Source organism: Musa acuminata, chromosome BXJ1-10 (assembly GCF_036884655.1).
Source record: "Musa acuminata AAA Group cultivar baxijiao chromosome BXJ1-10, Cavendish_Baxijiao_AAA, whole genome shotgun sequence".
Classification (NCBI taxonomy): Eukaryota; Viridiplantae; Streptophyta; class Magnoliopsida; order Zingiberales; family Musaceae; genus Musa; species Musa acuminata.
The window spans coordinates 24625766-24652801 of NC_088336.1; the positions used below are offsets into that span (position 1 = coordinate 24625766).

Consider the following 27036-nt stretch of genomic DNA (forward strand, 5'->3'; position numbering starts at 1 on the left):
AATTATAATATTTTTATATTTTAAATATTAGTTTATATATTAAAATATTTTAAAATATTTTATATTTAAAATATTAAATTAATTATAAAAAATATATTAAATTTATTTATAAAATTTTAAGAGTTCGAAATTTCACGATATAATCCACAAGGCGTAGAACAAAGGCAACACTAAGAACACCGAACTGGAACAGCGGTGGAGTAGGTTAATTAAACTAGTTATTCACGAGTCCCACTGTCCCCGCCGCTTCCACTATGCGACAAACCACTTTGCCGGCCTTTTACACGCGTCCGGCTGTGGACGCCGCAGGCGACCTCAGTGACGTCGTCTCGTCCACACGCCTCGCGGCGCGCGGCGGAAGGCGCAGGTCACGCTGTCGGTCGCCCACGTTGCCTTACGTTACGCACGTATTTTAACGCAAGGAAAATAACGGCCGTTACGACCCTTCTACCTCTCTCCCGCCTTTTCTAGAAGTGCGAAGAATACTTGTAAACCAGAAACTTGATGCTTAACGGAACGTTATAAACTTTATTATAACGGTTTTGGGGTGTCCGTTACACCGGCCAATAAATAAGCGTACCAGATCTATATGTTGGCTTTAAGGTGTCGCCAAACCCTTTCTTTTTTAACCACAAAAGAACGTAGAGGGATCGAAGGCCAATCTGTTACCTCTGTTATCTCTCGAGCTGGATACGATTCGATTCACTTCGATTCATCTGTCTTGTAATGATTGATGCGATCTTGATTGCTTGATCTCCAAGAATAAGCGCTGGAGAACGGGGGATCTGAAGCCGATCGGCGATGAACCTTAATTCGACCGTCTACAAGAGGATGCCTTCCAGGGACCTCGCTGACGACCTCGATCGAGGGGACGATGCATCAGGTGGTTGCTCTTCTTTTTTCTTCTTCGATTTTGTCTGATTTTCTCGGTTGTCCTGTGGATTTACGTTCGGGTTGTGGCATTAGCTGCGTTGGTGAGTGTGGTGGATCAGAACAGTGGCAATCCTTCCTGGAAGCTATCTTTGCCTCACGTTTGCGTCGCGACCATATCCTCCTTCCTGTTCGGGTACCATCTTGGGTGAGTGCTGTGGTTTGTTATTGTATTTTTTTGGGATCTATGGGGATGCGAGGGGTTGTATGAAGTTGTGGTCTCTGTGTGGATCTTTTGGTTTGAAGGGTTGTGAATGAGCCGCTGGAGAGCATCTCGATGGATCTTGGATTCGCCGGGAACACGCTGGCGGAAGGTAATTTCCACAGCATCTGCGGTTTCGTGTTATACTACTTCTCCTGTGTTCATTTTGCTATGGTGGCAGTGACTGTTGTCGATCTGATATAGGTTTTGTGGTGAGCATGTGTTTGGGAGGCGCGCTCATTGGGTGCTTGTTTAGTGGGTGGATCTCCGATGGAATAGGGCGGCGCAGGGCCTTCCAGTTGACCGCGTTGCCCATGATTCTTGGGGCTTTTTTGAGGTAATACAAGATCGAAGATTCCATCAGGAATTCCTCCTCATTTTCCATTCAACCATCTGTCCTCTGGTATCAGTTTAGTCCCATTGCACTTTCCAGATGTTCTTTCATCTGTGTGTGAGAAACAAGTAACGTGCTCTCTGCATAGCTAGAAACAAGTACTGGATTTAGTCTGATTTCAAGCTACTAATCAAAATGATAAGGAATGTTTTCTTTTCTTGAGCACAAGAAGTCACTACTTGATATTTGCCGCTTTTTAAGTGCATTTCGTGGCATGCATCTGCAGTGCATCGAGTAGAAGTTTGGAAGGCATGCTTTTTGGCAGATTTCTTGTGGGAACAGGGATGGGTCTAGGACCGACTGTAGCATCGCTTTATGTGACAGAGGTATGCAGAATGTATATTTTGGATAATTTGTTTGTTCAACATCCACATTTACTTCATATTTTGTATCTGACTCTCTTTATTGTCCCAACTTGCTCATATGGTTAGGTTTCTCCTCCTATGGTGAGAGGTACTTATGGTAGTTTTATCCAGATTGCAACATGCCTCGGGCTGATAGCAGCCCTTTTTATTGGCATTCCAGTCAAGGAAGTGGTGGGATGGTAACTTATCAGATTTAAGAAACTCTTATTCATATATTCTTTGATTGCCTTTTCCCAAACAATTACAGACAAAACTCATGGTTGCAGGTGGCGAGTGTGCTTTTGGGTTTCTGCTGTTCCTGCTGCTTTGCTTGCTCTCTGTATGGAATTCTGTGCTGAAAGTCCTCATTGGCTTTATAAGGTCATCTTCTTTATCTCTGCTTCTCCACTTGTCCACCCTCTTAATCTGATATACTTGATCTTTTTCAGCTTCAGAGGTTCTTATGCCCTTGCAAATGATGGTTTGGAAAATATTGGCAATCTTGACATTACAAATGATTTGAAAATCATTGACGAGGGTAACACAAGTTTTGGTTGATGGCTCATTTAAGTTTATCTCCATGTAGATCAATATAATAGAGTAACATAGAACAAAATGTTGAAGCATAAAAAACAGATTATCAAATCTATGACATGTAGGTTCAAAGGAATGTTTGTCAATCATCTTTGAAGTTGTATTGAAATTTTGAGAAGTACAGAAATATGTATCTTCTGATATCATAATATTAAATATTAGATAAATAAACTTGTAAATCAGTTGATTTAGTATTTTGAAGAGTAAAAAATAGGTACAGTCTCAAGAAATCTTTAAATTCATGTTAGATTTGAGGAAAAAGACAGGTATATTCGAACTGAGATATGGACTAATTTAAAACTTGGCTCCGTATTAACTTTCCTAACAAGAAGAGTTGGGTAATATAATTGCCTATTCCTACTATCTCTATAGTTAAATAAGATCTGTGAACAAGATTACCCTTACCTTAGTTATTCCCCTGTTATCATAATTGAAATGGAAACTATTTCAAAAAAATTGAACGATGAAAACATACTTTGGTTTTTCCAAATATTGCTGGTCAAATCAACATAAATGAATGGTGTAAAAAATGTTAATGCATGAAAAAAAAATAATTATGTAAGACCATTTCAAGTAATGATCCAATTGAATAATCCCGATCCAAATATTGCTTAATGACTGCATACAAAATTCAACTTGTTTTAATTTTTTTGTGTAATTAAATCTGTTTTTTCTATTTCATATATTAAATACATTAGATATGTTATTTTTATTATTTTTAGATTGTGTACATCGATCTTCCAAAACCCTCCATGGGTAGAAGCTCCTGCATCAGGCCGCTTTTTGATGTATATGTTAGAATTTTCTAAAAAAAAAAATTTCATTGATAGGCCATTTAACGTCATATTTATATCCAATTATGATAGTCATCAACACTTAAGGATTGATTTTGAGATGATAGAACTGAGGATTTGATCGTAAGATTCTTTTATTTTTGCCATTTGGTCTACCACCCAGGTGCTTGTCTGCTATGTTACCACTCGGTAAGTTCCACTGTTAGGGATCATCAAGCTATTTTAGAATGTTGGAAGCTCTTAAACTTGGTTCCTCTTGAGGAAAGAAAATGATGTTTTAAGAATTTTGTTTTGAATTTCTATATTCGATGTGAAACTACATTAAAATTTGCAAAATGATATTTGTTTATGAGAGTACTTATGGCTGATTGTTGGTCTTCTACAGCGTGGAAGAATTGGTGAAGCAGAAGTTGAGTTTGAAAGGCTCTTGGGAGGATCTCATGTCAAGTCAGCAATGGCAGAACTATCCCGGTCAGACAGAGGGGACGATAGTGAAAGCATAAAATATTCTGAACTATTTTACGGCCGGCATTTCAGAGGTTCCATTGCATGCACAAATGCTTCATAAATCTTTGTTGACTTGTTCCCATTGTTCTTATATTGAATAATATATTTATATGTATATCTATTTGTTCATTGCATTTCCCTCTTTTTCCTGCTACAGTTGTTTTTATTGGAACGATGCTTTTTGCTTTACAACAGTTGTCAGGCATAAATGCTGTGTTCTATTTCTCTTCTGCCGTGTTTAGAAGTGCAGGGGTGCCATCAGAAATTGCTAATGTATGTGTGGGATTCGCAAATTTATCAGGTTAGATGAATGAGCTTTACTATTACTGGAATTATCATGACTTGGTAACAAGAAGCTTATTATCCTTATTACCTGACAGGCTCAATTATCGCAATGCTTTTGATGGACAAACTAGGAAGGAAGATTCTTCTTCTAGGAAGTTTTCTGGGAATGGTAAGCCAGCAATCCTTATGTATAAAACTTGTGTTGTGAATTTAGGTGGATATGTATGCAGTTCTTAGTTGTGTTTGTTGCTGATTCAGGCAGCATCAATGGGTCTTCAGGTTGTTGCAACAACCCTTCACCACCAAGATTCTTGGCATGTGTATCTCTCCGTTGGTGGAATGCTGTTGTGAGTACTACAAAATATTCTCGATGCATTTTTTTCTTACCTTGATTCTTTTGTTGGATTAAACAAGTATGAAGCCAAGCACAACTTTTGGGTTGTATAATCTAATCCGATACACTTTGGGATCCAAATTGACACAATAAGATGGCCTTTTTTAATGACTAATAGCAACTGCAGTAGTTCATATATTCTAGTTGTCTTGTGGTTTTAATGAACATTGTAAGGAAGTGAGAAAGAGTGGACTTGCATCTTTCTTGGGAAGAAAGCGGAAGAAATATTCTTACCATCAATCTAGATGTTCTGCAACTCATATCAGGTTGGTCTGGGCATAACACAAGAATCAAAGACAACACATTGTGACACTAACAGGCACAATGACACCCAGTCAGATAAGCCATCAGCAATTTAGGCACCACATTCAAATTATTTAAAGATGTCAATCATGCCCAGCTTGATCAGTACGGACAATTTCTATGTTGTAGATCATTGTTGAGCATATTTGTAATCATGTGGTTGCCTACTGCTTCCATTTGATTTGACCTGTCATGAAAGGCTGGGTTGTTAGCAGCAAGATGAGCTGCCTGTTTGTGATAAGGAAGGCATTGTACATCAGAATTGTGTATATTTCTTACTCTTCCTCACTGTTCACAATATCTGTGTTGCTTGGTGTCAGGACCCGAGTCTGATGAGCCAACTGGCCAATAACTTTATTTTGGTCCTTCAACCACAGACCAAAATGTTTAAGCGAGAGTTATCGTAGTACACTCATTAAGCCCATATAAGCCAATCATAGTCATTGCCCACTTCCGATGTGGGACTAAGTGGGGTGTCACACTCTCCCCCACTCAATTAGCTTGACGTCCTTGTCAAGACCCAACATGGCCTAGATCGAACCCTAGCACAATGCATGTGAGGTTTAACTCAGTGGTGGCTCCACGCCGTGATGAGTTCTCTGACTCCATCCATGGGTAGCCCTTTCCTACTCGAGTCTTCTCACCCTACCCAAATGCTAGGTCGGCTCTGGTACCAAATGTCACGACCCGAGTCTGATGAGCTAACTGGCTAATAACTCCATTTTGGTCCGTGGTTGAAGGATCAAAATGGAGTTATTGACTAGTTAGTTCATCAGACTCGGGTCGTGACACTTGGTGTTTTAGAACTTGATAGGTTGTCTTAATTACCTACCTAAAGCTGTAAATTCTGGCTTATTTTCCTCGTAAGTTGCTTCTGTATTATGTGACAAGTTAGGCTTGACATCGAGCCCTCAAGCTAATGAAGTTAAATTTGTTACTAGTTTATTTGAAATCATAAAATGACTTGACTTTTGCAGATTTGTCCTAGCATTTGCTTTGGGAGCCGGCCCAGTTCCTGGTCTACTTTTACCTGAGATTTTTCCCAACAAGATTCGTGCAAAGGCTATGGCTTTGTGCATGTCTGTCCATTGGGTAATGTCTATAATTTTTGTCGCTCTCACATGACATGCCATGAAAGAAAGTTTATGTCAAGCTGCTTTAATGGAAAATAACATGGCCAATCATAAAAACATAGTGTTTTTTGTTAACAATATAATACTTCACATTTGTTTCATTATCCTTGGCTAGCTCATTGATGATATGTATAGATATGAAAAAGGCTTTGTTCTGGCTAAAGTCGGCTGGTCATTCCTGTAACCGTTAATTTTTACACTTGCTGGATGTTTATAGTTAAGCAATATTTGTTGTTGTTTTGAGATTTCAGGTTGTAAACTTCTTTGTTGGTTTGCTCTTTTTACGGTTGCTAGAGCAATTAGGAGCAAAGATGTTGTACTCGATGTTTGCATCCTTCTGTCTGACGGCAGCAATCTTTGTGGGGAAGAATGTAATTGAGACCAAAGGCAAGAGTCTCCAAGAAATTGAAATCTCACTCCTGTCAGCTGTATAAGGTATGATCTTTTCCAGCTAGTTTTTGCTACAATCATGGTGATTAATAAAATACACTGGGACAAACTAAATTCTGCTTCTCATCCATGATATTAATCAGCCTCGTTCTAAAATGAGTTTTTGTGAATCTGACTTGGTGGTTTTATTTTCTTGAAACTATTATTATCGATTTCACACCTTACTCCATGAAAGAGTGGATAGTTGAATCGACTGGACAGTCTAGTTGCGGAATTGCAACTGCAAGGTGGTTTCGGAAACTCTCTATTCATGGGAGTTGTATCACTTATCAATATGCTTACCACGTTTGACAAACTTTTGAGCACATGAACTGCTTCGGGTCACAGACTGGCTGCTGTTTGAGCACATAAACTGAATGTAACAGTGCTTGGCTTGTTATTTATCCTAGGGGTTGGATCTTTGAACTGCATATGGGATGTAAAACTACAGTTATATCTTGCCATTAAGAATTTGTTTTTGGACTAAAAACGGAAGAGTATGTCACTGATTTTTAGAAGTAATCTATGATCAAATAAATGCCATCGAGTTGATTGAATTTGTTGAATGACTTTGAATGCCTTGCACCTTACACAGGTGATTCCTTTTTTTAGGGTATTCAGTGCGTGCTTTAGGAGCTATCATATGTGAACTGTAAATAAAATCCTGCCTCTGTACATTTGCAGGTGGTAACAATGAAATGCGTGTGGGCTCTCGTCCTCGACGACAAGGCAATTATTCGGCTTCTGAGAGGTGTAATATATTTATGCCGGACAGTTCAATTTCATTGTAAAGGTAGCATTTATTTATTATAGAATACTATGTGGTCGACCTTTCCAAGTGCTTTGATTTCATTTGTTACCTGCCAATGTTAAAACGGACCGAGTGCATTTCTTGATTGCTGAGTTAGCATTACGATTTAAACGCACTGATAATTGAGTCGATGAACGTCATACGCATTTACTTTGGATCAGCTACAACACCACATGCCTGGAGCATTTATTCTTATTTCTCTATCTATCCGAATTAGAAAGGATCAGCGAAAAGGCTTTAATAATAAGGATGCACAAAAAAGTGTAATTACTCAGTTTCATTTGATAACTTGGACAAAATGTTGCACTACAGAACCAAATCTGTCGATTTATGTTTTGAATGACAAGTGCCACCGGTGTGGCACCTCTTTGGTTATTGTCATCGTTAACATAGCCTAAACTTCACCGTCTGTTTGGTGATAGGCCTATAAATCCTTAATATCGCGGTAGAAACTAATCACATATAAGGTCGTTGCTGGGGACTCACTATGAATGACTTACGGCCGACACAATAGTCGTTGCCAAATTCATTCCCCTGGAGAACTCTCGTTGTTATCTTCTTTGGTTGGAATCTTCAGCTCACTCGCAGGCACAGGCAGAGGTTCTTCGGCAAAGTAGCTATCATGGAGCAGCTCGGCCGCCATAGCTCGAGCAGCAGGATTGTAGCTGAGCAGCCTCCTCACAAGATCAACTTCAGCAGCAGACCTGTCGGGAAGGCATGCTTCCAAGCCAATCGGGCTATCAACCTTCCCGAAGGAGATCTTGTTATAATCAGGCAAGTCTAAGCAACCTGACCAGGTTTCTTCTGTCAGGTCACCCAATACGCTGATGATTTTACTCAGTTGATCTATGTCTGACGTCCCTGGAAATAGAGGATCTAAACTGAGAAGCTCTGCAAAAACACAGCCTAGCGACCAGAGGTCGACCTCTTGTCCGTAACTTGTCGATCCATAGAGTAGCTCAGGAGCTCTAAAACACCTTGTTCCAACACATGAAGTCAGAGCACCAGATTCATCTACTATATCATCTTGTGCCTCATCATACGTATAAGAGCCCTTGAGGGGATCTACCTCGATGTCACCTGTACTGCAGGTGGCCAGACAAGATGTATCGCCGTCTTGCAAACTCATATCCTTATCGCTGTCGTACATCATATTCTTTGCTCTCATGCCATACAAATCCTTCATGTAGTCATCTTCGTTGACATGCCGAGGACCTGGGATATTCTGGTTCTCGGGTCTTGGATCCTCGGGCCATGATACATTCCCCTCGTGTTGAATTGTAGGTTGTTGCTGAATCCATGTCTCGTTCTCTGGATTGATATCAAGGGATGTCAATCTAGTTTCCTGAAGCATCATCGACTGCCAAAGACAAATAGATTCAACAATCACTGACAGAAAGCTGTTCATATATCGAATACAATATCTACAGGTAGCAAAAGTATAATTCAAGTAACAAAGGAAAAGCAAAGATAATAACAAGAAAAGGAGCTAACTGCAAATACATTTACTGTCTAAGCTGACACGGTATATTTTTCTGAATGCTACAGTTTCTCATAGATGTAACTGTGTATATTATTATTTCATAACAAAGCAAAATGTCAAGAACATTGTACACACCAAAAGTGACAATAAAATTAATTCATTTAAGAGAAAGATTACTAAAATTCCAACATGTACAAAATACATTTTGTAATTCAGAACTAACTGATAACACACCCACAAAAAGCTTCTTTGAGATACCACAAGAGAAAGATTATGTAAAATATTATATGTTTAAACTACAATGCAGAGCCAATATGCTTTTCAGAATATATTCAGTAAAGTGTATATATATATATATATATATATATAATTAAAGTACATGTATACATTATTTGTTATCTAGTGAGTTTAAGTATCAGGAGTCACAGCATTTTAAGCAAAAAAAAAAACTGCATTATTGGTTTAAATGTATGTTTCTCATTCCATGAAGCTAATGCCCTTTGTTGTTAGTACTCACAACCTTACGTCACAACGAAACCTTTCATATGGGAACTCTAAATCATGTGTATATCTTTATAGTTCTTTCCAAGCTTCTACATTGCTTATCGGAAGTAAATATCCTCTGCATTCAGACTTCAAAAAATACAAATTTAAAAATTCTTAAAAAATACATGTTAAATACAATTTTTCATATATTGAGTTAAATCCATTCTCTCCCATAGTTTTAATCCACAAGTTCAATTCCACAACATCTCCAAGTTTGAGAATCTTCCTCTTTATATAAAAGTGATTTTCCTACAAATACAACTACTTCCTCTAATTTTTTTTTTTTTAACTTACCGAGTCTTTCAAATAAATTTTCTACTGATCACTTCAATGCCTCAACATATACCACAAGATCCTGAAGTTTCATCTTTTTTCTGGCTTAATGTCACTTATAGTAGTTTCTCCACCATAAACCAATATTTTCTGACCAATTTGCACTAATTGCTTATACGCTTTCATCAAATATCGGTGAATGTATATCTATTTTCTAATCTCAGTAGTAGTATATCTTTCATGCAAACCTTCATCATCTTTGATGTTATATAGATCCATTTAATCTCCAGTCTTCCTTTCTTCCTGAAATAGTTCCACATGTTCTTCCTGGCCATCTTTGGAGACATATCGTAACCAGTATCTTATGCCTTAAATTTCACCTTTTCCTAACCATTTAATATTAAGTCCAAATTTCATTACAGAAAACTTCACAATTTACCAACCCCTTTATTCCATCATCAATTATTTCATAGGTCAAATGACACTTTTAGATTCTCTAAAGTTTTTTACTATTTGTCTAATCTTGTTAGCCATCAAATCTTATTTTATATGATATGCAAAGGTCTGGGGTTAGCCGATCCAGATTTGGAGCGACTGGGTGCAACATTCAAGCACCTGAAAGAGTAGAAGACAGATCAAACTCAGACACAAAGGTACATAATCAACCAAGTCTCTGTTGGAGTTGGCCAAGAACCACTAGTTTCATCCAATTCCAACCTATTCATATTGAATTCCTAACAACCATAATAGGTTATTATCAGAGATGTTCAAGCTAATCTTATCTTATCCAAACAATTATTCGGTCAATCTCTTCTGATTCCAATCGATCAACATAATCTGGGCGATCAACCGATCTGACCCAATCTTAGCTTGGATCCCCCTACCAATCTGAGAATGAAGCAAGCAGATGATGATGAGCTCTGATTGATACCTGTCCGAAATCCGCAAGCTTTAGAACCCCATCGGCCGAGATCAACAAGTTCGACGGCTTGAGGTCGCGATGCACCACCGAGCTCCGGTGGCAGGCCTCGACCCCCCGCAGAATCTGGAGCATCCACTGCTTCACCTCGCCGATGGCAATCCCCGCGCCACCCCTCTTCGCCTCCAGGATGACGGCGCCTAGGTCGGCGGGCAGGAATTCCAGCACGAGCACGGCGTCCTCTTCGTCCTCGTTCCAGAAGTACTCGATGAGGTCGACCACGTTGGGGGCGCCGCGGAGGGCCTGGAGGGCCTCGATCTCGCGGAAGGAGCTCTGGTAATCATGTATCTCCTTTAGGGCGACGACCAGGCCGTCGGATCGGCGGCGTCCGCGGTATACGTCGGCGTAGGCGCCGGAGCCGATCCGGCCGAGGATCTCGTACCGCTCTATGATCTCGCCGCGGCCGTAGATGCTCCAGCTCCGAGACGAAGTCTGCGACGGCATCTGCGGCGGCGGAGAGGAATCCATGGAGCGTCTCTTGGTTGCGTTCGGTCAATGGCGGAGGGAAAGAGTAATCCAAGAGGATGAGATCGAAGAGAAAATTATAAGAATTCATATTCCAATAATAGTTTTTTCTTTTTTTGCGGACCTCTGTTTTTTCACTTATTTATCATTAAAATAGCGATTTAAATAAAAACTAAAAAAAAAAAGCTCATATGTTTATTCAATTTTATTATTATATTTTTTAATGAATAAAAAAACGATTTTTGAATGAAAAAATGCACTTTTTTTGAATTTATAAAACATAAATTCCTGCTCTTTTATAAACTCTCCAAAATTAAAACCATTGTTAGTAATTAATTAAAAACTTCTTCAATGTTGTTTGTGATGTAAAATTTTGCTATTGTGGTGCTTTGAAGTGTCTCCTTTCAATCAATATTATATACTTCACATTTTGATACATCAGGCAATTTTCATTGGTGATTTCATTCTATTATTTCTTATCTTCTTTACATTGGTGATTCTTCATCCCTTCAGGTTCATTTTCTCTGCTCCCTGTGCTATGGAATTCCTGTGTTTTGTTTGATTCCCCACCAAAGTCAAAGAAAACAAAGTCTGATGTTTTTGACTTTTTGCTAACCAAAGGTTTCTCTCTCTATGGAAGCAGTATAATTGGAGAGAAAATAAGATGATAAAAAGCATCTTCTTGTGTTTTCTTCCTCAATCAAGCATGAATAATTTTTTTTATCTTTCTTTCCTTTTCTTTATTTTTATTTTCCTGCCACATAAGTCAAACATTCTGTAAAGAATTGAGTAATTGCAAGTGATGAAGAGCTGAAGAAAGGTCTCAGGCAATCCACAGGCAGACACTGCAACTCTTCCCCTGCAATTGCCTTCTCTGTTCTTTCATCAGACTGCTTTCATCGAATGTCACTGACCTGGCCAAGATCACCATGCCCTCAGATTCAAAGGTCCTGTGCTTTAACAATGTCAAACACGCGTGGAGACTTTGGGGACACCACTTTGTTCTTAGAGCAGACACTTGCATGTTCTATCCATTGACATCCTTCCTCGACGTGGAAATGAACAAGCCTGAGTTGACCACAAGGCACCAGTGTCACCTCAATCATCTGATCTAGTAAACCTCCATCATTTGGATGCAGTGCTCCCCCATGTTCTCAGTTCTTCCTTTCAACCATAAGCTGTTCTGCAAATTTCTACATAGTTTATTATTGTGTTGCATTTCATGCCTTAATTTATCGTATACACCTGCAAGTGGATTGTTGATCGTCAATGGTATCACTCTTCTTATCTCTTTAAATTTGCTAAGACATACTCGGTCATTGACAGTTCATTTGGGGGTGGCAGAAGACTTGTAATGCATGCACTAATGGCAATCTTTGGGTGGAAGATGGATAGTGGCATTGACGGGAGATATACTACACATATATCGCAGCAATTTGCAGCTTGTTTAGTGCAATTTACTTGAGAGATGAAGAAAGGTTGCGTTGACCCGGAAATTTTAAGCTATCGAAGTCAGAGTCAACCGAATCCATTGCCCAGCATTTTCCTGTGGGACAGCTCGGGTTGTAGCCCATAAACTATCATAGTCAACATGACTTTTAGTGCTGCTGCTGTTCTGGCGATTCCTCGGTTCATGTCTTAATCGTTGAAGGTGCAACTTGATACCGTGTTAGTCAACTTTAGCACACCCTCCTTGGAAGCATCCCATTGCGGCGATCGATCAGTACAGTTTCGTGTTTGACTTTGGAGAATGATTTGGCTTCTGACATGTTCAAACCATTTGCCAGTGAGTAAAAGATATTATGGATTGCTTGCAGAGCCTCTTCCGCGGGATATATGAGTGAGTGATTGAGGACGGGGTCAGAAACCAGTTTGCCAGCTGCAATGGGGAGAAGCAAGACCAACGCCAACCGACCGGCGGCCGGCGAGGAACCCGCGGGCTACCGCGGTGGTGGACCGCCGGCCGGGGACGACGATGGGGAGAATCCACAGACGGTGATGTTTCCCCCGCCGCAGGCGGCGGGCCTTGGGCCCACGAAACGCTCGTCGGCGGCGGATAAGCCCGGCCGTCGTGGTAGACCGGTGGATGAGTACCCTCATGAACTGATGTTTCAGCCTACGGCACAAGGCCGCCCCGGTGGCTCGATGGATGAGTATCCTGAGACGGTGATGTTTCCTCCTCCGGCACCCGGCGGATCGGTGGTGGAGTACCCTGAGACGGTGATGTTTCCTCCACGAGCACCAGGCCACGCCGGCGGCTCGGTGGACGAGTATCCTGAGACGGTGATGTTTCCTCCTCCGGCACCCGGTGGATCGGTGGAGGAGTACCCTGAGACTGTGATGTTTCCTCCGCGGCCACCAGACCACTCCGGCGGATCGGTGGAGGAGTATCCTGAGGCGGTGATGGTTCCTCCTCCGGCGACAGGTCGCCCGGTTGGACCAGTGAAAGGGTACCCGCCGACGGTTGTGTTCCCTCCGACGCAGCCGCGTCCCCCTCGTGTCGTTCATGGTTCACAAGCGCAACTCCCCCAGCCGAGGCCGCAGCCGCTTCCTGCGCCTTCTCCGATTGCCTACGGGAATCCATGGTCAACGGGACTATTCGATTGCGAAGGGGATTCAACAAACAGTAAGACTTCGTTGCATGATCTGCAAAAACATCTCCGCGACGCTTTAAACCATGAACTCATGATTAGTCAACCCCTTTGCATGGCTTCTTCCTTCATAAGAGACAACTGCATCTTCGCTGCCCAGAACTGAAGCAAAGATCGTGAACGAGTCTGTTTGCTTAGTTCATACATGCAAGAATGTGTTTGTCGACGTTTAACGGTGGTCTTCTCCTTGCAGCGGTCATGACGGCCTTCTTCCCCTGCGTCACCTTCGGTCAGATCGCTGAGATTTTGGATCAGGGACAAACATGTAAGCAGACACAACTTCACTTCTTTGCGTCACCCCAAATTAGCTGGTTCATGCTGAGAATAATCTGACCATGGTGATGAACTGGCTGTGTAGCTTGCACTCTGGGGAGTCTCATGTATGCTCTGCTCCTGCCAATTCTCTCCTGTGCGATTGTTGGCACGCCTTATCGATCGAGGCTGAGGCAAATGTACAACCTGGTTGAAGCTCCCGGAGAGGATTGGATTCTCCATATCTTCTGTCCATGCTGCGCCCTCTGCCAAGAGTACAGAGAGCTCCAACACAGAGGATATGATCCTTCTGTAGGTAAATGACTTTCGTCAGCTGATCTCCTAATAAAGGAAATTAATTAGAAGAAGGGAGGAAGAATAGACTCACATATTTGCACTCGTTTCTCTTGCCCACTTTCTATGGCGAGGTAGTCACCGGTGCTGGTTGTGCTTTGTTGGCAGGTTGGATGGGTAACCTTGCTCTTCAACAAGCGAAGACTCCTCCCAGGACGTCGCCTATGCACAGATGAGACATAAGGAGAATCTTGTTGCAGTAAAATGTTTTCCTCTGTTCTTGTAGCTTTCACCTTAAATTGGGGCATGTTTCTGTTGGTCTTTGATCATCCTAAAGGCTGTCATAACTGTCGCTGTATTCTCAGTGTTCTGGTCACACTATCTTGTTTCTATTGAGAATTCTGTACTCTGCGATTTAACATTAATTTGCCAATGTTTGCCAGAAAATATTCTTATTATAATTTGCTGATTCAAGTTACTACTAGGAGACACTGCAGATTGATCGATCGAGACACTGCAGATTGATCGATCATCTTCCTTTCATCATATTTTAGCAAAAATATGCAGTAAGCTTCAAAAGGATTGATTCCATGAAGATGATAAGACGAGGAACTCGAATAAAAGATCACGAGGACAGTCTTCATCTACACTTTGTTCGTCTACAGTAACAAAACAAATTCACGTGTCTCCCATTACTAGAAACCAGTGTCCCAGTAGCTACGATTAGACCTCTGATGAGACCTGGTTCTTTTATCTTTCCACACTATGTACATATTTGATGTGTCATAGTTCCACAAGCACCATCATCCACGGAAGCCCTCCTTTTTCTAGCTCACCCAGGCAAGGAAGACGAGCACTACTGCAAGTTCTGGGAAACAAGAAGATAAACCATCCAGCAGAAGAACAAAATAGACTTGAAGGAGAAATTGAAAGGTTGATCGAGAAAGAAGCTAAGAGAAAAAAACACATGGATGAAGAACGAGCAAAGTGAACTATGCGTACCGGTGAATTCAAGCAGGTGCTCCGCAGCTCATGTTTTTAGCTTCACTGCTGCATGGGAGACAAAGTTAGCGATCCATACCAACCTGGACATTTCACAAATGCAGCTTAAAATTTCAGGATTCGGTATTTATTTTTGACGAATACCAAGTGACTGACAGCATCAAATTGTTACTTATGGTGTGAACAACTCTTTTGAATCTTTTTCAAATATAATTTCTAACTACATTCTTGTGAGATTTTTCAAGTCAATGAATGTTTTCCTCCAAGCATTTTATACAGCCACAGAACATACAAATGACATTTCTGTCAGGTAAAGTCAATTTGAAGATTCTCTGATGTCGCCTAAATTAGATGGTTTGGTTTCACTTGATCCATGCCGTTGAATGGCAACGACCACCGCGTTGCAACGAGCACAGTGATATGAGCTGGCTGCTGCGCAGCGTGTGCGGAGACAATAATAGCAGTATCTGCAATTGGAGAAAGTAAAAAAAAACACCATCAGCTTTTTATATGCAACTAGAAAGCATTCTGCATCTTGTTTAATATGTTCCACCTCCCAATGGTATTGACAAAGCTTTAGAGAGCATAAATAAGAAAGGACTAATCGAGGATTTTATAAAACACAACTGTTTGTCAACCTATTGATATAGTCATTGCTCATATCCCATTCACTGCAGTCAAATTTACTAAAAACAAATAGTTGAAATACATACAGCCTTGTTATTTGATTGTGGTTTAAAATCGTATATATAAAAGTATCCTATAAAACTCTCTTACATATTTCGACTCTAAAAGAACTGAGATACAACAAGCTTCCATATAAGAAAGTTTATTCATGTCGAAGGCATGCATAATCTACAGAGCCACCATATTGGGAAGAGAAGAAAAAACTAGCTTCTACTTACCAAATGACAGATTTTGAGGCAATGTAAGAACTCATGACATATAATACACTGTAAAACCAATGATTGCATTGCTCGAAATTTACTGTCAATGTAATTAATGTATGAGACATTAACTATCGTCTATTGCTCAAACCTCTATATTTCTTTTACAAATCCAATCTGTAGTGATATAACAACTGTGACAAACAACCCTCGCCGTGGCGGTTGCTATTCATTTTAGGCACCTGTATTTAATTCAAAAAATGATATAACAATGTTAAATGATTTGAACATCCTCAACAACCCTCCTTTGCTACCTTAAAAACTCTAGCTAGTTAAATCTACAGGTTCTAGAGTTCAATTCCGTATAACAAAAGAGTGTTTTTACTTGTTTCTCGCACATCTCATCTTTCTCAATCTAACATTAACAAGGTTCCATAGAGCAAAATTATGTCAGCAACTCATCCTACAAGGCAAAGAAAAAAGAGGTGGAATCTAAACAAACAGCCTCAGATATCTGCAGATTATTAATGTGTGGATATCTTTAGTCTACTTTGACTAATCCATGTAAGCATACATTATGAACAAGAAAAAAGTTTCGATTGAACTGCTTTTTTTCTTTGGCAGCATCATATTTGCATCATGCACAGGATCTATCTGAATCTTGTAGTAGAAAGAAACTAGGAAATAACAACAAGTAGGCACCCAAACCAGTTAATATCACTATTACTCGAAGCAATGCAATTCTACCAAAGGAAAACAGAAATACCTGTGTTGACAAGGAAGTGCCAGAAAAGGAATTGTAGGATTTGACTGACATATGGGACACTCTGCTTCATTACCAGAAGAATCAGATGACTTATTTTTTGAGAATGGAAGAAGAAATCTCTTGACCGAAGATGAGTTCAAAAGAGGAAGAAGCAAAAGCAACATCTCCTGCACATTACTAGTAAGTTCAGATACTTACCAAGTGCTTTTCATTTTGCTATATGAAGTTCTATCAAGAAAACCACAGGTGAAACACTGATGTAAGAGCAATGAGCTAGACTGGTGATGATGTTGCAAGCTATTGAGCATAGTTAACATGGAGTTGTGGACCTTCCATTGTATGGTATAGACCACAAAATGTCTACCAAGTGGATGTAGAAGATTAACATTATCTTAATTTCCATCAAACATGCTGCCCAAGGGTTTTAGTTAAATCTTCTATTTATAACTGAATATTAATTTAGTTGTTTCTGGAATCAATAAACTATTCTCGTTACATCTACATCAAACATGCATTGAAATATGGACATGAGAATATAATACAGCGGCCTATCCAAGTATCTGATCAGAAAAAGAGAAAAAAATGGAACTAGAGAAATATATCGGAAAAGAAAATTCTTAAAAAAATAAGATACTCGTGTTGTAATGCTGAGAGATTGTGAGATACTGGAAGTCCACTAGAAGCACAAGAATCATAAAAACCAGAAAGACCACTTCTTATGTTCAATCATTTGATAATGGAAGAATATAATTAAACAATCAAGCATCCGAATAGCAGACATGCAAAAATATATATCTTGAAACATCTTATAATAATATACTTGAAAGAGTCAAGTAACTGACTAGCCAACACATAAAAGTATGTTTGACCCAACTTGCGGATGTGGACAAGAAAATATTGCTTGAGCTTAAAAGACAACCTATCCTATTCAACTGCTTATAAGTGTTTGTGCTTCATAGTAATTGTAGTATACCTCTACTTAGTACACATTCCACATATCCCTCTGGTTGGTTAAGTTGGCTTTCAACTCTATAGATTCAAAATAAACTGCATCTTTTACTAAAAAAGGATGCACTCACTTGACATTGCCTTGTGAATCTACACATTGTCTGGACATGATTTATCATTTATCTATCAAGCCTTTCATTTTCTTCTAACATTTTAACTAAGTTTAGTAAATTTTTTCTTTATTGGCAAAGGTAGCACCTATTTAAAAACTGTTACATTGTTTCTAGAAAAAAATCGCTACTGAGAGCTTGGTCAAACCAAGGATGCTGAACCAACTTTCCAGCCAAGAAAAAATCTCAATGGCATTTTATGTAGTATCTAGATCTACCACTTGCGAATAGGATGAAGAATGGAATGCTAAAGTAAAACAATCATGAAGTATGCAAAATAAACAAGATAAATCAAGAAATGGTCTATCAAGCAACACAGTGAAGTTTTGCCAACTGATTGATGGTGCATTAGTGATCTTAAAAATTGGAATGCCAAAAGGGAACATCTTGAATCTACCTTGAAAGGGAAAAAAAATGGTGGCTTGAAGCAATGATATCGGAGTAATAAAACTAGGTGTTCCAATGAAGATATTATCATTAGCATGAGAAATATATGGTTGCCTATTAAGTTTAAGAAACAATTTCATTTTGCATTTCTTTTCTCTTTGTAATAATCTTGCATCTCTCTTTGGATGTCATAAAATAGTCATAACAGATTCCTCGTATTTACTTTTGGTTATGAATAACAGTTACACTTTCAATATGAAGCTGGAAAAGGGACAAGCCTCATTTGAGTTACTGTTATTCATAACGATTCATAAAGTAGGTGACACTGGAAAAAAGTCAGATGAAATGACAAAAGCAAAATGCAAATGCATGATGTAGAGGGAGATCATTCCTTTGTCTCCATCTTTAACAATATTGCAATGAAGGGATGTGAAGAGATTTTCTGTGTCATAAAATCTAACAAAGGGATATAAGTTACAGTCACTTCAACCTAGAAATGGCATCAGCTAATTGTTGGTTTCATGCTAGGAGAGCTCTGCATGGTCTCCAAACATGCTAAATTCATCATTAATATGCCACCAATCAAAAGGAGCTATGTCCAGGAAAGAAGCATATTGATAGTCAATGCTAACTGCCAAAATAAATGCTTAAATGAAACAAAGAGCTCTCAATGTGAAAAGTATTGGCATTCAACATATTTCAGGAAAAACTTACCGAAAATTCGTTCCACACTAATTGTCGATTCATGTATTCAAAACTAACTGCTCGATTCATATTGGGGTTTCCATACACAAGCCTTGCTCTAAGAACCCTTTCAATAATACTTCTATACCTGTATCACCAAATATCAAGGTTTTGAAGAACTAGTAAAGACAAAACTTAAGCCATGTATGCACCCCATATCAATTTAAACACATGAAATAGACAAAAAAAGTTGCAACCTAGTCTAAAACCAGTGTAAATTTGACTTGCATATCCAGGCCTTCATCAGGCACAACAAGGCAGATTCTGGATGAACCTCAACATGGATGCAGCTTGACTCATCCATGGTAGTATTTAAGTAGCTTTAACAGGGTCCAGATACAGATCTAGGTGAGGTAATGGATTCAAGTGTGATTATGTATTCATATGTGCATCTCTTGTTTTATATATAAATATAAATAAATAAATAAATATATATATATATATATATATATATATATATAGTCTCAACAGATAAGAAAAAAGTAATTTTATTTGCATTTTAATACATATATGGAAAGTCACAATTTTTTAAACTCCACTTTATAAGAGTTGAGAGCTAAAGTGGTGGTTATTCTTCCTATTATGGAATATGATTTGGGATATATGAATCATGATTCCAAAGATGAGCCATGAATTCCAAAATCAGGAATCATAATTCACATAAAGCCTCCAAATCACAGAGATAATGAAGCAGGTGCATTAGAGCTAAGCAGATTCCCACTACTAGTAGTTGTGAAATGACCCGCCTGGATTGGCTGCATTAGTAGTTGTGAGCCCTTTCTTTTAGGCTTTATTATCATTTTTTGTTGTATAGTCTTTATTAGTAGGTTTTCCAGCAAAAAAAGCTCCTATCTAACATCATCTTAATGCCATTATATAAACAAATGTGAAAATATCAAATAATTTAATTTTAATTTTAATATTGTATAAAAAACAACTTTATATGTTTTCTAACTCATTAATTTATGTTCATAATTTGTATTTTTTTCATGTATGTAACCCTTGTATCTTATTTTCTTTTGGCTTGCCAAGTCAAACACTCGCATATGCTGCCAAACCAGCCTCTCAAATTCATAACCAATAATATTGTTTAGAACTAAATTATATGATTATACATTCTATATTTTCCAAGTAAGATATAGTGTTATCACTCCTTTTACCTTTTCCATGACCTTGTTTAGAAAATTCTTAAACCTAATTCATACAAGCAGCAACAAGTGTGCCAGATTTGCAAACATACTTTACAGGCACACCAGATTTAAGATTATGTGCATTAAGGGCAGCCTAGTTGATTCAGGCAGATATGAAAGATCTTGACACAAAATAGCCCTAAAACCTTACCTTCCAGAATAAAGAAATATAAGTAAGTTGCAGAAAGAGGCAGCTTTATATAATCCTTCGATGCGCTGTAACAAAAGCCAGGATTGGCGTGCCAATGATCTCTAAATCATAGAATAATATACATCAGATATATAAGTAGCCAACTACAAGCAACTTGACAAACATGAAGGAAAAAATAACCATCAGAACTGGGAAAACTAACCTGTTCAGAATCACCCCATCTGCGAAAAGCTGAGAATGATTGCACACGGGACCATAGATATTGACCACCAACTGTGGTAAGGCAGTACCATATCTTTTGGGAAACAGAAAGCCCAGGTCCTTCAAGCCCAGTTCTAACTGAAAGGTAATCACATAATTAACAGAAATAGTTCAGATAAACATCATTAGGGTTGTGAATGTTAAATACAATATGATAACACAACTCAACCCCAACATGATAAGGGACATAATCGATGAGAGATCCAAAATCAGCACATACAAACATGCTTAACCTAAAATTGTCACGAAATAACACATTCAAAAATATACATAATTTAATTGTTAAATATTGTTGAACTAAATTGAACATAAGATAAAAAAACTGAATTGACATGAAAATTTTCAGAAATACAACAACACAACTTTTGTCATCCCTAACCATCATGTGAGGTAACTAAATTACCAAGAGAATATTGACCCTAGTCAAACTTGTAAATTCTCACTATAATGCTAACTCTCTTTTCTCTTTGAATTAGCCTCAGATCAGATCCTAAGGGGACTAGGAACAGGCACAAGTACGTGTAATAAAGGCACTATAAGCATCTTTGAATAATTTGAATTACTACTTTCTCACATATAGATAATTCCCATTACTGCTGAGAAATGTTTAAGGCATAGAAATAACCAGAGCAGTATGAATTCTGAACTTGCACCTCTACCACATATAACAAATATTAAGCCATATCCTCTGCAATCAGAATTGAACATACCAATGTATAACAAGAACAAGCAATTTAGTGCCTCCACCAAAATTTGATTTTCAAACATGACAATCAACATCATTGATTCATTCATCAACTTTGTGATGTTGTTCTGCAGTGCTGTTACTTCTATTAACTACTGCAGCAACCTCGACCTAACACCAGCACCTAACAGCTTATGCCTGCCTTCAATATATAAACATGGTAATAACATATATAACTTTTATTCCATTATATTCAAGTTGTAGATGATTGATGCTAGTGAATATTGCAGAAACAAGAAACAAAAAACTTCAACAAAGACACCAAAGGATTATATGGTCACTTTCTTATCCTTATACATTCATCTCATTTGTATTTCTTACTTTCATACTCCAAGAATGCCATTCTACAAAGATTTGAATACTTAAGTCAAAAATCAGAAGATGATGAATAAAACTTACATTTGGAAACAGTGCTCAAATTAAGTGACGTGTAGGGGAATTATGAGAAAAACACACGGTCATCTTTGAACCAACAAATGCACTTGCATGCATACAAGCACAGAACATGGTCCAGGTAATCGGTGGAAATTTGTCTATGACAATTGTGGTTGCTATCTTCGGTGCATACCTGAAACCTGTATGTCATGCTGACTAGACCAAGTGGAAAATTGCAAACCAGCAAGTCATCCTCTAGACTCATGTGAATTCAGTAACTCTTAAGAGCCGGGCGGAATAAACATATTCGTTATACACTACGGTGTGCAACACATGGAGAACTTACACAAGAAAGAGGACACGAACCTGCTTTGCCTCCAACGGGCACAGCGCGCTCATCTCTGTACCTAAGGTTCATGAGAGCATTCCCTGGGGTGGGCTTATCTACCCAGATAGAGAATCTCCAGATCAGAAACTCAAGGAAAGCATCCAGTTCTGGCTCGTATTGAAATAAAAACCCTGGCTAATTCCCGAAAAAGAAGAGAACACCAAGGTTACCGACCAGGCTCGAACCGAAACCAACCAGCATCCAAGATTCAAGATTCCCAGGGTTACCTTCATCAAGGAGAAGACTCTGACAAGCTGCTCCTTCAACATGGCGGACATCTCCACATCCAAGCGCGCCGCGTCGAACTGGTTAACCCGAGATGTGGTAACCTGGATCGGCAGCTGCCCATCCACAAATCCACCGATTTCAAACAATCTTGCTCGAACTTTGAAACTCTCTAACATGATCAAGAACCAAAATAACCATATCGAACCTAAAAGGGCAAAACCTGAAAGGAATCTCGCAGGGACTTCCATCTAGGGTACGATCGTTGGTACTCCTCGACCCAGGAGTACTCGGACGGGGGATCCGAGCTCGGAAATGACAGCGACGATGAGTCGACAGAGCGACCGGAGGAAGCTAGAGTTGCTCGGTCGAGAGGCATCGACGCGGCCGCTTTCGCTTCTCTCCTCGAGTCTGGCGAGAACAACCGAGAGGTCACGGAAGCGGACGGTGTCAGATGCTGGAGAGCAATTTGGTAATTTTATCGAATGTTGGACCCCCTACTCTGCTTCCGGTGACGTGGGTGGGGTAGCTGCCATGCAAAGAAGTTAGGATCCTCTCCAAAACACACGAAGAATTAGATTCCTTTCGTTTCTATCTCGACCTTTCATGAGTCCGTATCTCAGTGCTAACATCGTCCATTCAAACAGTTGGTTCAAGTGCTAGAAATGGACGGCATAGATTAAATTCAGAAAAGGAGGACAATTGAGATGGACCCGATTGGATGATTTCAATCCTTGGTACGATCTGGACGGGATCCCCAATCGCGGATTAGTAAGATTCCCGTGGTTTACCAATGCCCGATTTCAATTAACTTTGGCGAACTCCGACTCACGCGAACGGTTCTAATCATTGGATTCGGACCGCCTTAGTATACGATTACCATAAAGATGGGACACGTAGGAGCCTTTTTCTCACGATCACGAATCGATGGCAAATGGACCGAACCTAACTTGGTCCGGTCAAGACGCGTCAACAATAGTTGACATCAGCCCACGAAATCTATTATGCTTGCTTTACTCTTTTTTTATTATTATTTTGACTAACAAGACTTAATATTTTTGAGGGATTTTTAATATGGTTTGTATGATTTAAAATTATTATGATCATTCTTGCGTCACATCACCATCAGTTCGTAACACTCTATCGTCGGTAACATATTGTTTTCGATGACTCATCATGTTCAGAGTAACATTTGATGATTTTGTTAGATTACCATCACAAAATTAATTTTCACTAAAGCTTTATTATTATTACACGTGGAGGTCTAATAGATGGGCCACAGTTGGGCCCAACACAGCCCACGTCAAGCACCACTTAAGTGACGACCGCGCTTGGAAGGGGTGTGAGTTTCGACCACCGCGGCAACGGCGGCTGCGTTCCTTCGAGTCTCTCCACTTCGACTGTACCAGTGAGAGAGCGCAAGTTGGTGACTCGATCCGATCTACTTGCAATCCTATTCGATCTCGTCTCATTGTGGCAGTCTGGTGACGTTTTCTGAGTCTCGAAACCCTCCAAACTCATTCTTTGGAATCTGATGATTCTTAGTTTGTCCGAGTTATCGGTAAATTCCGACAACACGTTTGCCATTAGATTTTGGTTTCTCGTGTTTCTGTCTTGTGAACTCTTATCGGTCATATTCTACGGATCATATTAATCATCCGTGCTGCTTCACATTCCAAACATCGAACCAATAATTATTGTAAGGATTCAGTAATTCCATCTTATAACTTCCTAATCGAGAAATTGAGACTCCATTTTGCACAATTTCTGTAGTTATTGAACGTTGTAAATGTTTCTTGAATGTGTTGTCTACTCAGTAGATACTTTATTGGCTCAGATAGATATGAATTAGTATTTCTCTTTACGACATCAAGATGCTAGATGATGGTCGTCATGATTTATCCTCTTTTGCAGACTGATTTCGAAATGGAACACCATGTTATGATTTTTTTTTATAGAATAAGACATTGCAGAAGGTGAAACAATTGTGCTGTTCTCCATGTCATATCATCAACTAACTTCAGTGCATGCTGATGCATCAGACAGGGTTTGCAAACCAGGTTCTTTTTTCCTTCTCTATGTCTAGGCAAATATAGACATGCACAGATGTAGCTATAACTCACAACTCATTGTTATTTAAGCAATAAGAAATTTAGATTGATTTTTTTTTTTTTTTTGGTGCTTACTGATAACTCTCTACTGATATTTCTTGTTACACAGGTGTAAATCTCAGCTCGATGTCACAATTGTTATCATCTTAACAAAGGTCCTAAATGGTAACATGCATGCTATGTCATCGTCTTATATTTAAAATTCCATGAGATTCTGGTTTTTCTGCCATCATCATGCCGACACCATCATCACAACAAAATAACAAATTTGAACACCAAAATTTAGGTATGCAAACACACATACAGACCGACATGGCAGGATATTTTGGTGGATTCAATGATTTCACATCAATACCAGAAGCAGCAAAGTGGTGAAACCTAGCATGAGAAGATTGTTGGTTGGTCATGAAAGAGAAGAAGCCCTTTCATCCATCCATTTATTCCTTAATCCATTAGTGGTGGTATCTTTTGGCTTTCTGGACAAGAGAACTTCATTTTCCAACTTTAAGACTGGCTTAAGATGATTTTTCATTTCATGTGTAAGAACAGACATAAGAATCATGGATATTCTGTGAAATGCTAATATTTTTGGTTTTGTCCATTGCTAGAGAAAGCAACAAGGATGGAATATTTATTTCTAACTCTTGGTTGTTCGTAGCTTATTAGGAACTCCGTTCCATCTTTCTGCTAGTTTAAGAAGGTTCAAATGACAAGTAATGTTGCTTAACATCCATTACAATGGGAAAACTAGTCATATTTTGTGAAAGAAAGTTAAAATTGTTTCTCCTTTTTGAGTCACAATTGTTTAATGTTTTGACTTAGTGGATATGTAATTGCGAGAAATTTGTTTGCTGAAGCTACTAGCTGACATGTCCATGATATGAATCAAAAATAGCTTCATGCTGACATGAATATTCTTTGCTGCAGTCTTAGCTCACACCAGTCTTTCAAGTGGGAATAACTGCAAGGCACTCTCAGTTCATGTGAAGTTGGAAACCACCACACCCATTTCCTACTTTACCAAGGATTGCAGCTTCAAGGACCTACATATCATATGCAAAAGATTTTAGTTGTTTGCACTTTTTTCTCATTATAGTTGTTGCACTGGTTGCCGTCACGTTACTAACATGGGCCTTGTTCGAGAAAAAAGATTTTCCTAGAAATTGAGGTATATGTATTCTCCACTTCCTATAATGCAGTGAAGTTGTGTTTTCTTACAATGACAAAAAGAACTTTAATGATCTTCTTTTTCTTTTCAAATGTTTTGATTGAGTCAGTAAAACTTTCATTAGCTATGTTTAGCATCATATTTCATTGAAACCTTGATTTTTGTCTTCAGACCACTGGATTGGACTAGTTGTGCAAGCAATTGCAAACCACTTGCAAAAATCTTTTGGAAGTTTGAGAAGGCTCTGCATATCTCTGGAATTTCCAGAAGCCTCTGAAATTGATGTGTGAAATGTGATCTTTGCCTTGTGCACCAAAAATTTTCTTTTCATGTCATGCTTTGCTTCTTGCCGACTGATCTAGGTGAAGGCTGTGGAGGCACCAGGGACCGAGACCATATTTAGTGATTGCTTTTTCGGCCCACTGTTTCAAGCACAGCATATGAGATTCCGACAACGACCGGCACCCGAGCTGGCATTTGGACAGGAGGTAATTACTTTCCAAACGTCTCTAAACTGTTGCCTTATTGGGGTCCTTCTGAATTGAGGGTTGTTTTCAGATGCCACTATGATTTTAAAGCTCCAACCAACCAAGCGGATCGGTGGCTGAGCTCCCTGGATGTTGGCATCAATTGCTATTGAAGGTGGCATCAATTATCATTCCCCTCCTTTGGTGGATCCTACCTGCCACATTACCAGGAACCAAAGTGCTACATCATGAAAGTGATCGGCTCCCCTCATCACTCAGGCTTGATGCTTATCCTCGTCAGGTCTCAGTTCTGTTGAAGCTTGGTACTTCGAGACCCATCTGGTGACGGTGGAAGTAAAGAAGTCATTCATGGTTGTGTGTGTTCATGTTTCAAGGGGACACCCTCGGTGGAAGTTTTTGGTAAGCATGGTTTCTGTAGTAAGAGATGTGAAATGTCCAGCCACTGTCGGGATTAAACCGCTTTGGATCAAATTGCACATCTTGAACTTATTGAGCAAGTGTTCTTCAATTCCTTTACCTTATGATTGTTTATTCTAGGGTGCCTCGAGTCAAAACCTTTGATATTAGAATTTGTACATTGACCCTCGCCAAATTTTGTATTGATGAAAACTTCATGCACTTGAATATAAATTAATACTGTGAAGTTGTAGGTAAAATTATTCCTTAAAAAAGATTACCATTCTTTGGTGCTGCCCATATATTTATTCACAGTGATTAAAAATCTATATCAGGATGTCATTGTTACTGCTAATGTAGGCAACAGTACTTTAAAGGCGTTTTAGGCCCACCCTTATTCTCCCATGGGGAAGAACAGTACTAAAAAGGAGGAAAAGAATTCCCTCCTTCGTTCCACGAAAAGAAAGAACTGAAACCATGATCCAGTTTGACAGAGGAACAAAAACAAACCCTAGTTTGAGGTGGAGCTGCAGTCACTTTGTTCCATATGCCACCTACACAAAGCTTCTCT

General features: G+C 39.2%; 4 protein-coding genes and 1 long non-coding RNA gene across 15 annotated transcripts; 3 read left to right on the forward strand and 2 right to left on the reverse strand.

Annotated features, from left to right (window-relative positions):
• Positions 1 to 605: 605 nt before the first annotated feature.
• LOC135595662 (probable plastidic glucose transporter 2) lies at positions 606 to 7205 on the forward strand. 4 transcript variants are annotated; one of them, XM_065086924.1, is made up of 14 exons: positions 606 to 883; positions 967 to 1078; positions 1177 to 1244; positions 1337 to 1469; positions 1753 to 1852; positions 1958 to 2070; positions 2158 to 2251; positions 3644 to 3797; positions 3923 to 4066; positions 4146 to 4219; positions 4309 to 4397; positions 5725 to 5839; positions 6132 to 6315; positions 6994 to 7205. In XM_065086924.1, the coding sequence occupies exons 1-13, from the start codon at positions 802 to 804 to the stop codon at positions 6312 to 6314; spliced, it is 1461 nt and encodes a 486-aa protein (XP_064942996.1). In that variant the 5' UTR covers positions 606 to 801; the 3' UTR covers position 6315; positions 6994 to 7205. The 4 variants fall into 4 exon arrangements, with proteins under 4 accessions (XP_064942996.1, XP_064942997.1, XP_064942998.1 ...); XM_065086925.1 differs by lacking the exon at positions 6994 to 7205 and adding an exon at positions 6506 to 6866; XM_065086926.1 differs by lacking the exon at positions 6994 to 7205 and having other exon boundaries at positions 6175 to 6313.
• Positions 7206 to 7382: 177 nt separating this feature from the next.
• Positions 7383 to 10949, reverse strand: LOC104001006 (cyclin-dependent kinase F-1). The gene is made up of 2 exons (XM_009423174.3): positions 10354 to 10949; positions 7383 to 8480 (listed from the first exon to the last, which is right to left on the reverse strand). Exons 1-2 carry the CDS (start codon positions 10867 to 10869, stop codon positions 7647 to 7649), a joined length of 1350 nt encoding a protein of 449 aa, XP_009421449.2. The 5' UTR covers positions 10870 to 10949; the 3' UTR covers positions 7383 to 7646.
• A 1615-nt stretch (positions 10950 to 12564) lies between these two features.
• Positions 12565 to 14469, forward strand: LOC135595664 (uncharacterized). The gene is made up of 4 exons (XM_065086930.1): positions 12565 to 13492; positions 13711 to 13782; positions 13876 to 14085; positions 14232 to 14469. The coding sequence occupies exons 1-4, from the start codon at positions 12751 to 12753 to the stop codon at positions 14297 to 14299; spliced, it is 1092 nt and encodes a 363-aa protein (XP_064943002.1). The 5' UTR covers positions 12565 to 12750; the 3' UTR covers positions 14300 to 14469.
• Positions 14470 to 14625: 156 nt separating this feature from the next.
• LOC135595663 (peroxisome biogenesis protein 2-like) lies at positions 14626 to 22757 on the reverse strand. 4 transcript variants are annotated; one of them, XR_010480586.1, is made up of 10 exons: positions 22526 to 22757; positions 22305 to 22418; positions 22056 to 22212; positions 20511 to 20647; positions 20309 to 20409; positions 18938 to 19055; positions 16719 to 16885; positions 15358 to 15532; positions 15066 to 15148; positions 14626 to 14931 (listed from the first exon to the last, which is right to left on the reverse strand). XR_010480586.1 is itself a non-coding variant. In XM_065086929.1 (8 exons), the coding sequence occupies exons 1-8, from the start codon at positions 22679 to 22681 to the stop codon at positions 15382 to 15384; spliced, it is 1101 nt and encodes a 366-aa protein (XP_064943001.1). In that variant the 5' UTR covers positions 22682 to 22757; the 3' UTR covers positions 14626 to 15381. The 4 variants fall into 4 exon arrangements, 1 of the variants encoding a protein (XP_064943001.1); XR_010480585.1 differs by having other exon boundaries at positions 15066 to 15532; XR_010480587.1 differs by having other exon boundaries at positions 15066 to 15532; positions 22511 to 22650.
• An 875-nt stretch (positions 22758 to 23632) lies between these two features.
• On the forward strand, positions 23633 to 26605 carry LOC135595674 (uncharacterized). 5 transcript variants are annotated; one of them, XR_010480589.1, is made up of 6 exons: positions 23633 to 23863; positions 24217 to 24362; positions 24523 to 24578; positions 25341 to 25581; positions 25753 to 26069; positions 26140 to 26605. It is a non-coding gene; the product is annotated as an uncharacterized LOC135595674 (long non-coding RNA). The 5 variants fall into 5 exon arrangements; XR_010480592.1 differs by having other exon boundaries at positions 23633 to 24362; positions 24523 to 24952; XR_010480588.1 differs by having other exon boundaries at positions 23633 to 24362.
• Positions 26606 to 27036: the final 431 nt, after the last annotated feature.

What these genes read in the sequence shown, in the direction of transcription:
- LOC135595662 (XM_065086924.1), top strand. Translation starts at nt 802, where the DNA reads ATGAACCTTAATTCGACCGTCTACAAGAGGATGCCTTCCAGGGACCTC. An exon ending in CATCGCTTTATGTGACAGAG is followed by an intron (nt 1,853 to 1,957) that starts GTATGCAGAATG and finishes TCATATGGTTAG; the next exon opens with GTTTCTCCTCCTATGGTGAG. An exon ending in TGTGCATGTCTGTCCATTGG is followed by an intron (nt 5,840 to 6,131) that starts GTAATGTCTATA and finishes TTGAGATTTCAG; the next exon opens with GTTGTAAACTTCTTTGTTGG.
- LOC104001006 (XM_009423174.3), bottom strand. Translation starts at nt 10,869, where the DNA reads ATGGATTCCTCTCCGCCGCCGCAGATGCCGTCGCAGACTTCGTCTCGG. An exon ending in AGCTTGCGGATTTCGGACAG is followed by an intron (nt 8,481 to 10,353) that starts GTATCAATCAGA and finishes TGTCTTTGGCAG; the next exon opens with TCGATGATGCTTCAGGAAAC.
- LOC135595664 (XM_065086930.1), top strand. Translation starts at nt 12,751, where the DNA reads ATGGGGAGAAGCAAGACCAACGCCAACCGACCGGCGGCCGGCGAGGAA. An exon ending in CGAAGGGGATTCAACAAACA is followed by an intron (nt 13,493 to 13,710) that starts GTAAGACTTCGT and finishes TTCTCCTTGCAG; the next exon opens with CGGTCATGACGGCCTTCTTC. An exon ending in TTTGGATCAGGGACAAACAT is followed by an intron (nt 13,783 to 13,875) that starts GTAAGCAGACAC and finishes CTGGCTGTGTAG; the next exon opens with CTTGCACTCTGGGGAGTCTC.
- LOC135595663 (XM_065086929.1), bottom strand. Translation starts at nt 22,681, where the DNA reads ATGCCTCTCGACCGAGCAACTCTAGCTTCCTCCGGTCGCTCTGTCGAC. An exon ending in GCCCGTTGGAGGCAAAGCAG is followed by an intron (nt 20,648 to 22,055) that starts GTTCGTGTCCTC and finishes ATTACCTTTCAG; the next exon opens with TTAGAACTGGGCTTGAAGGA. An exon ending in ATATTTCTTTATTCTGGAAG is followed by an intron (nt 19,056 to 20,308) that starts GTAAGGTTTTAG and finishes TTGGTGATACAG; the next exon opens with GTATAGAAGTATTATTGAAA.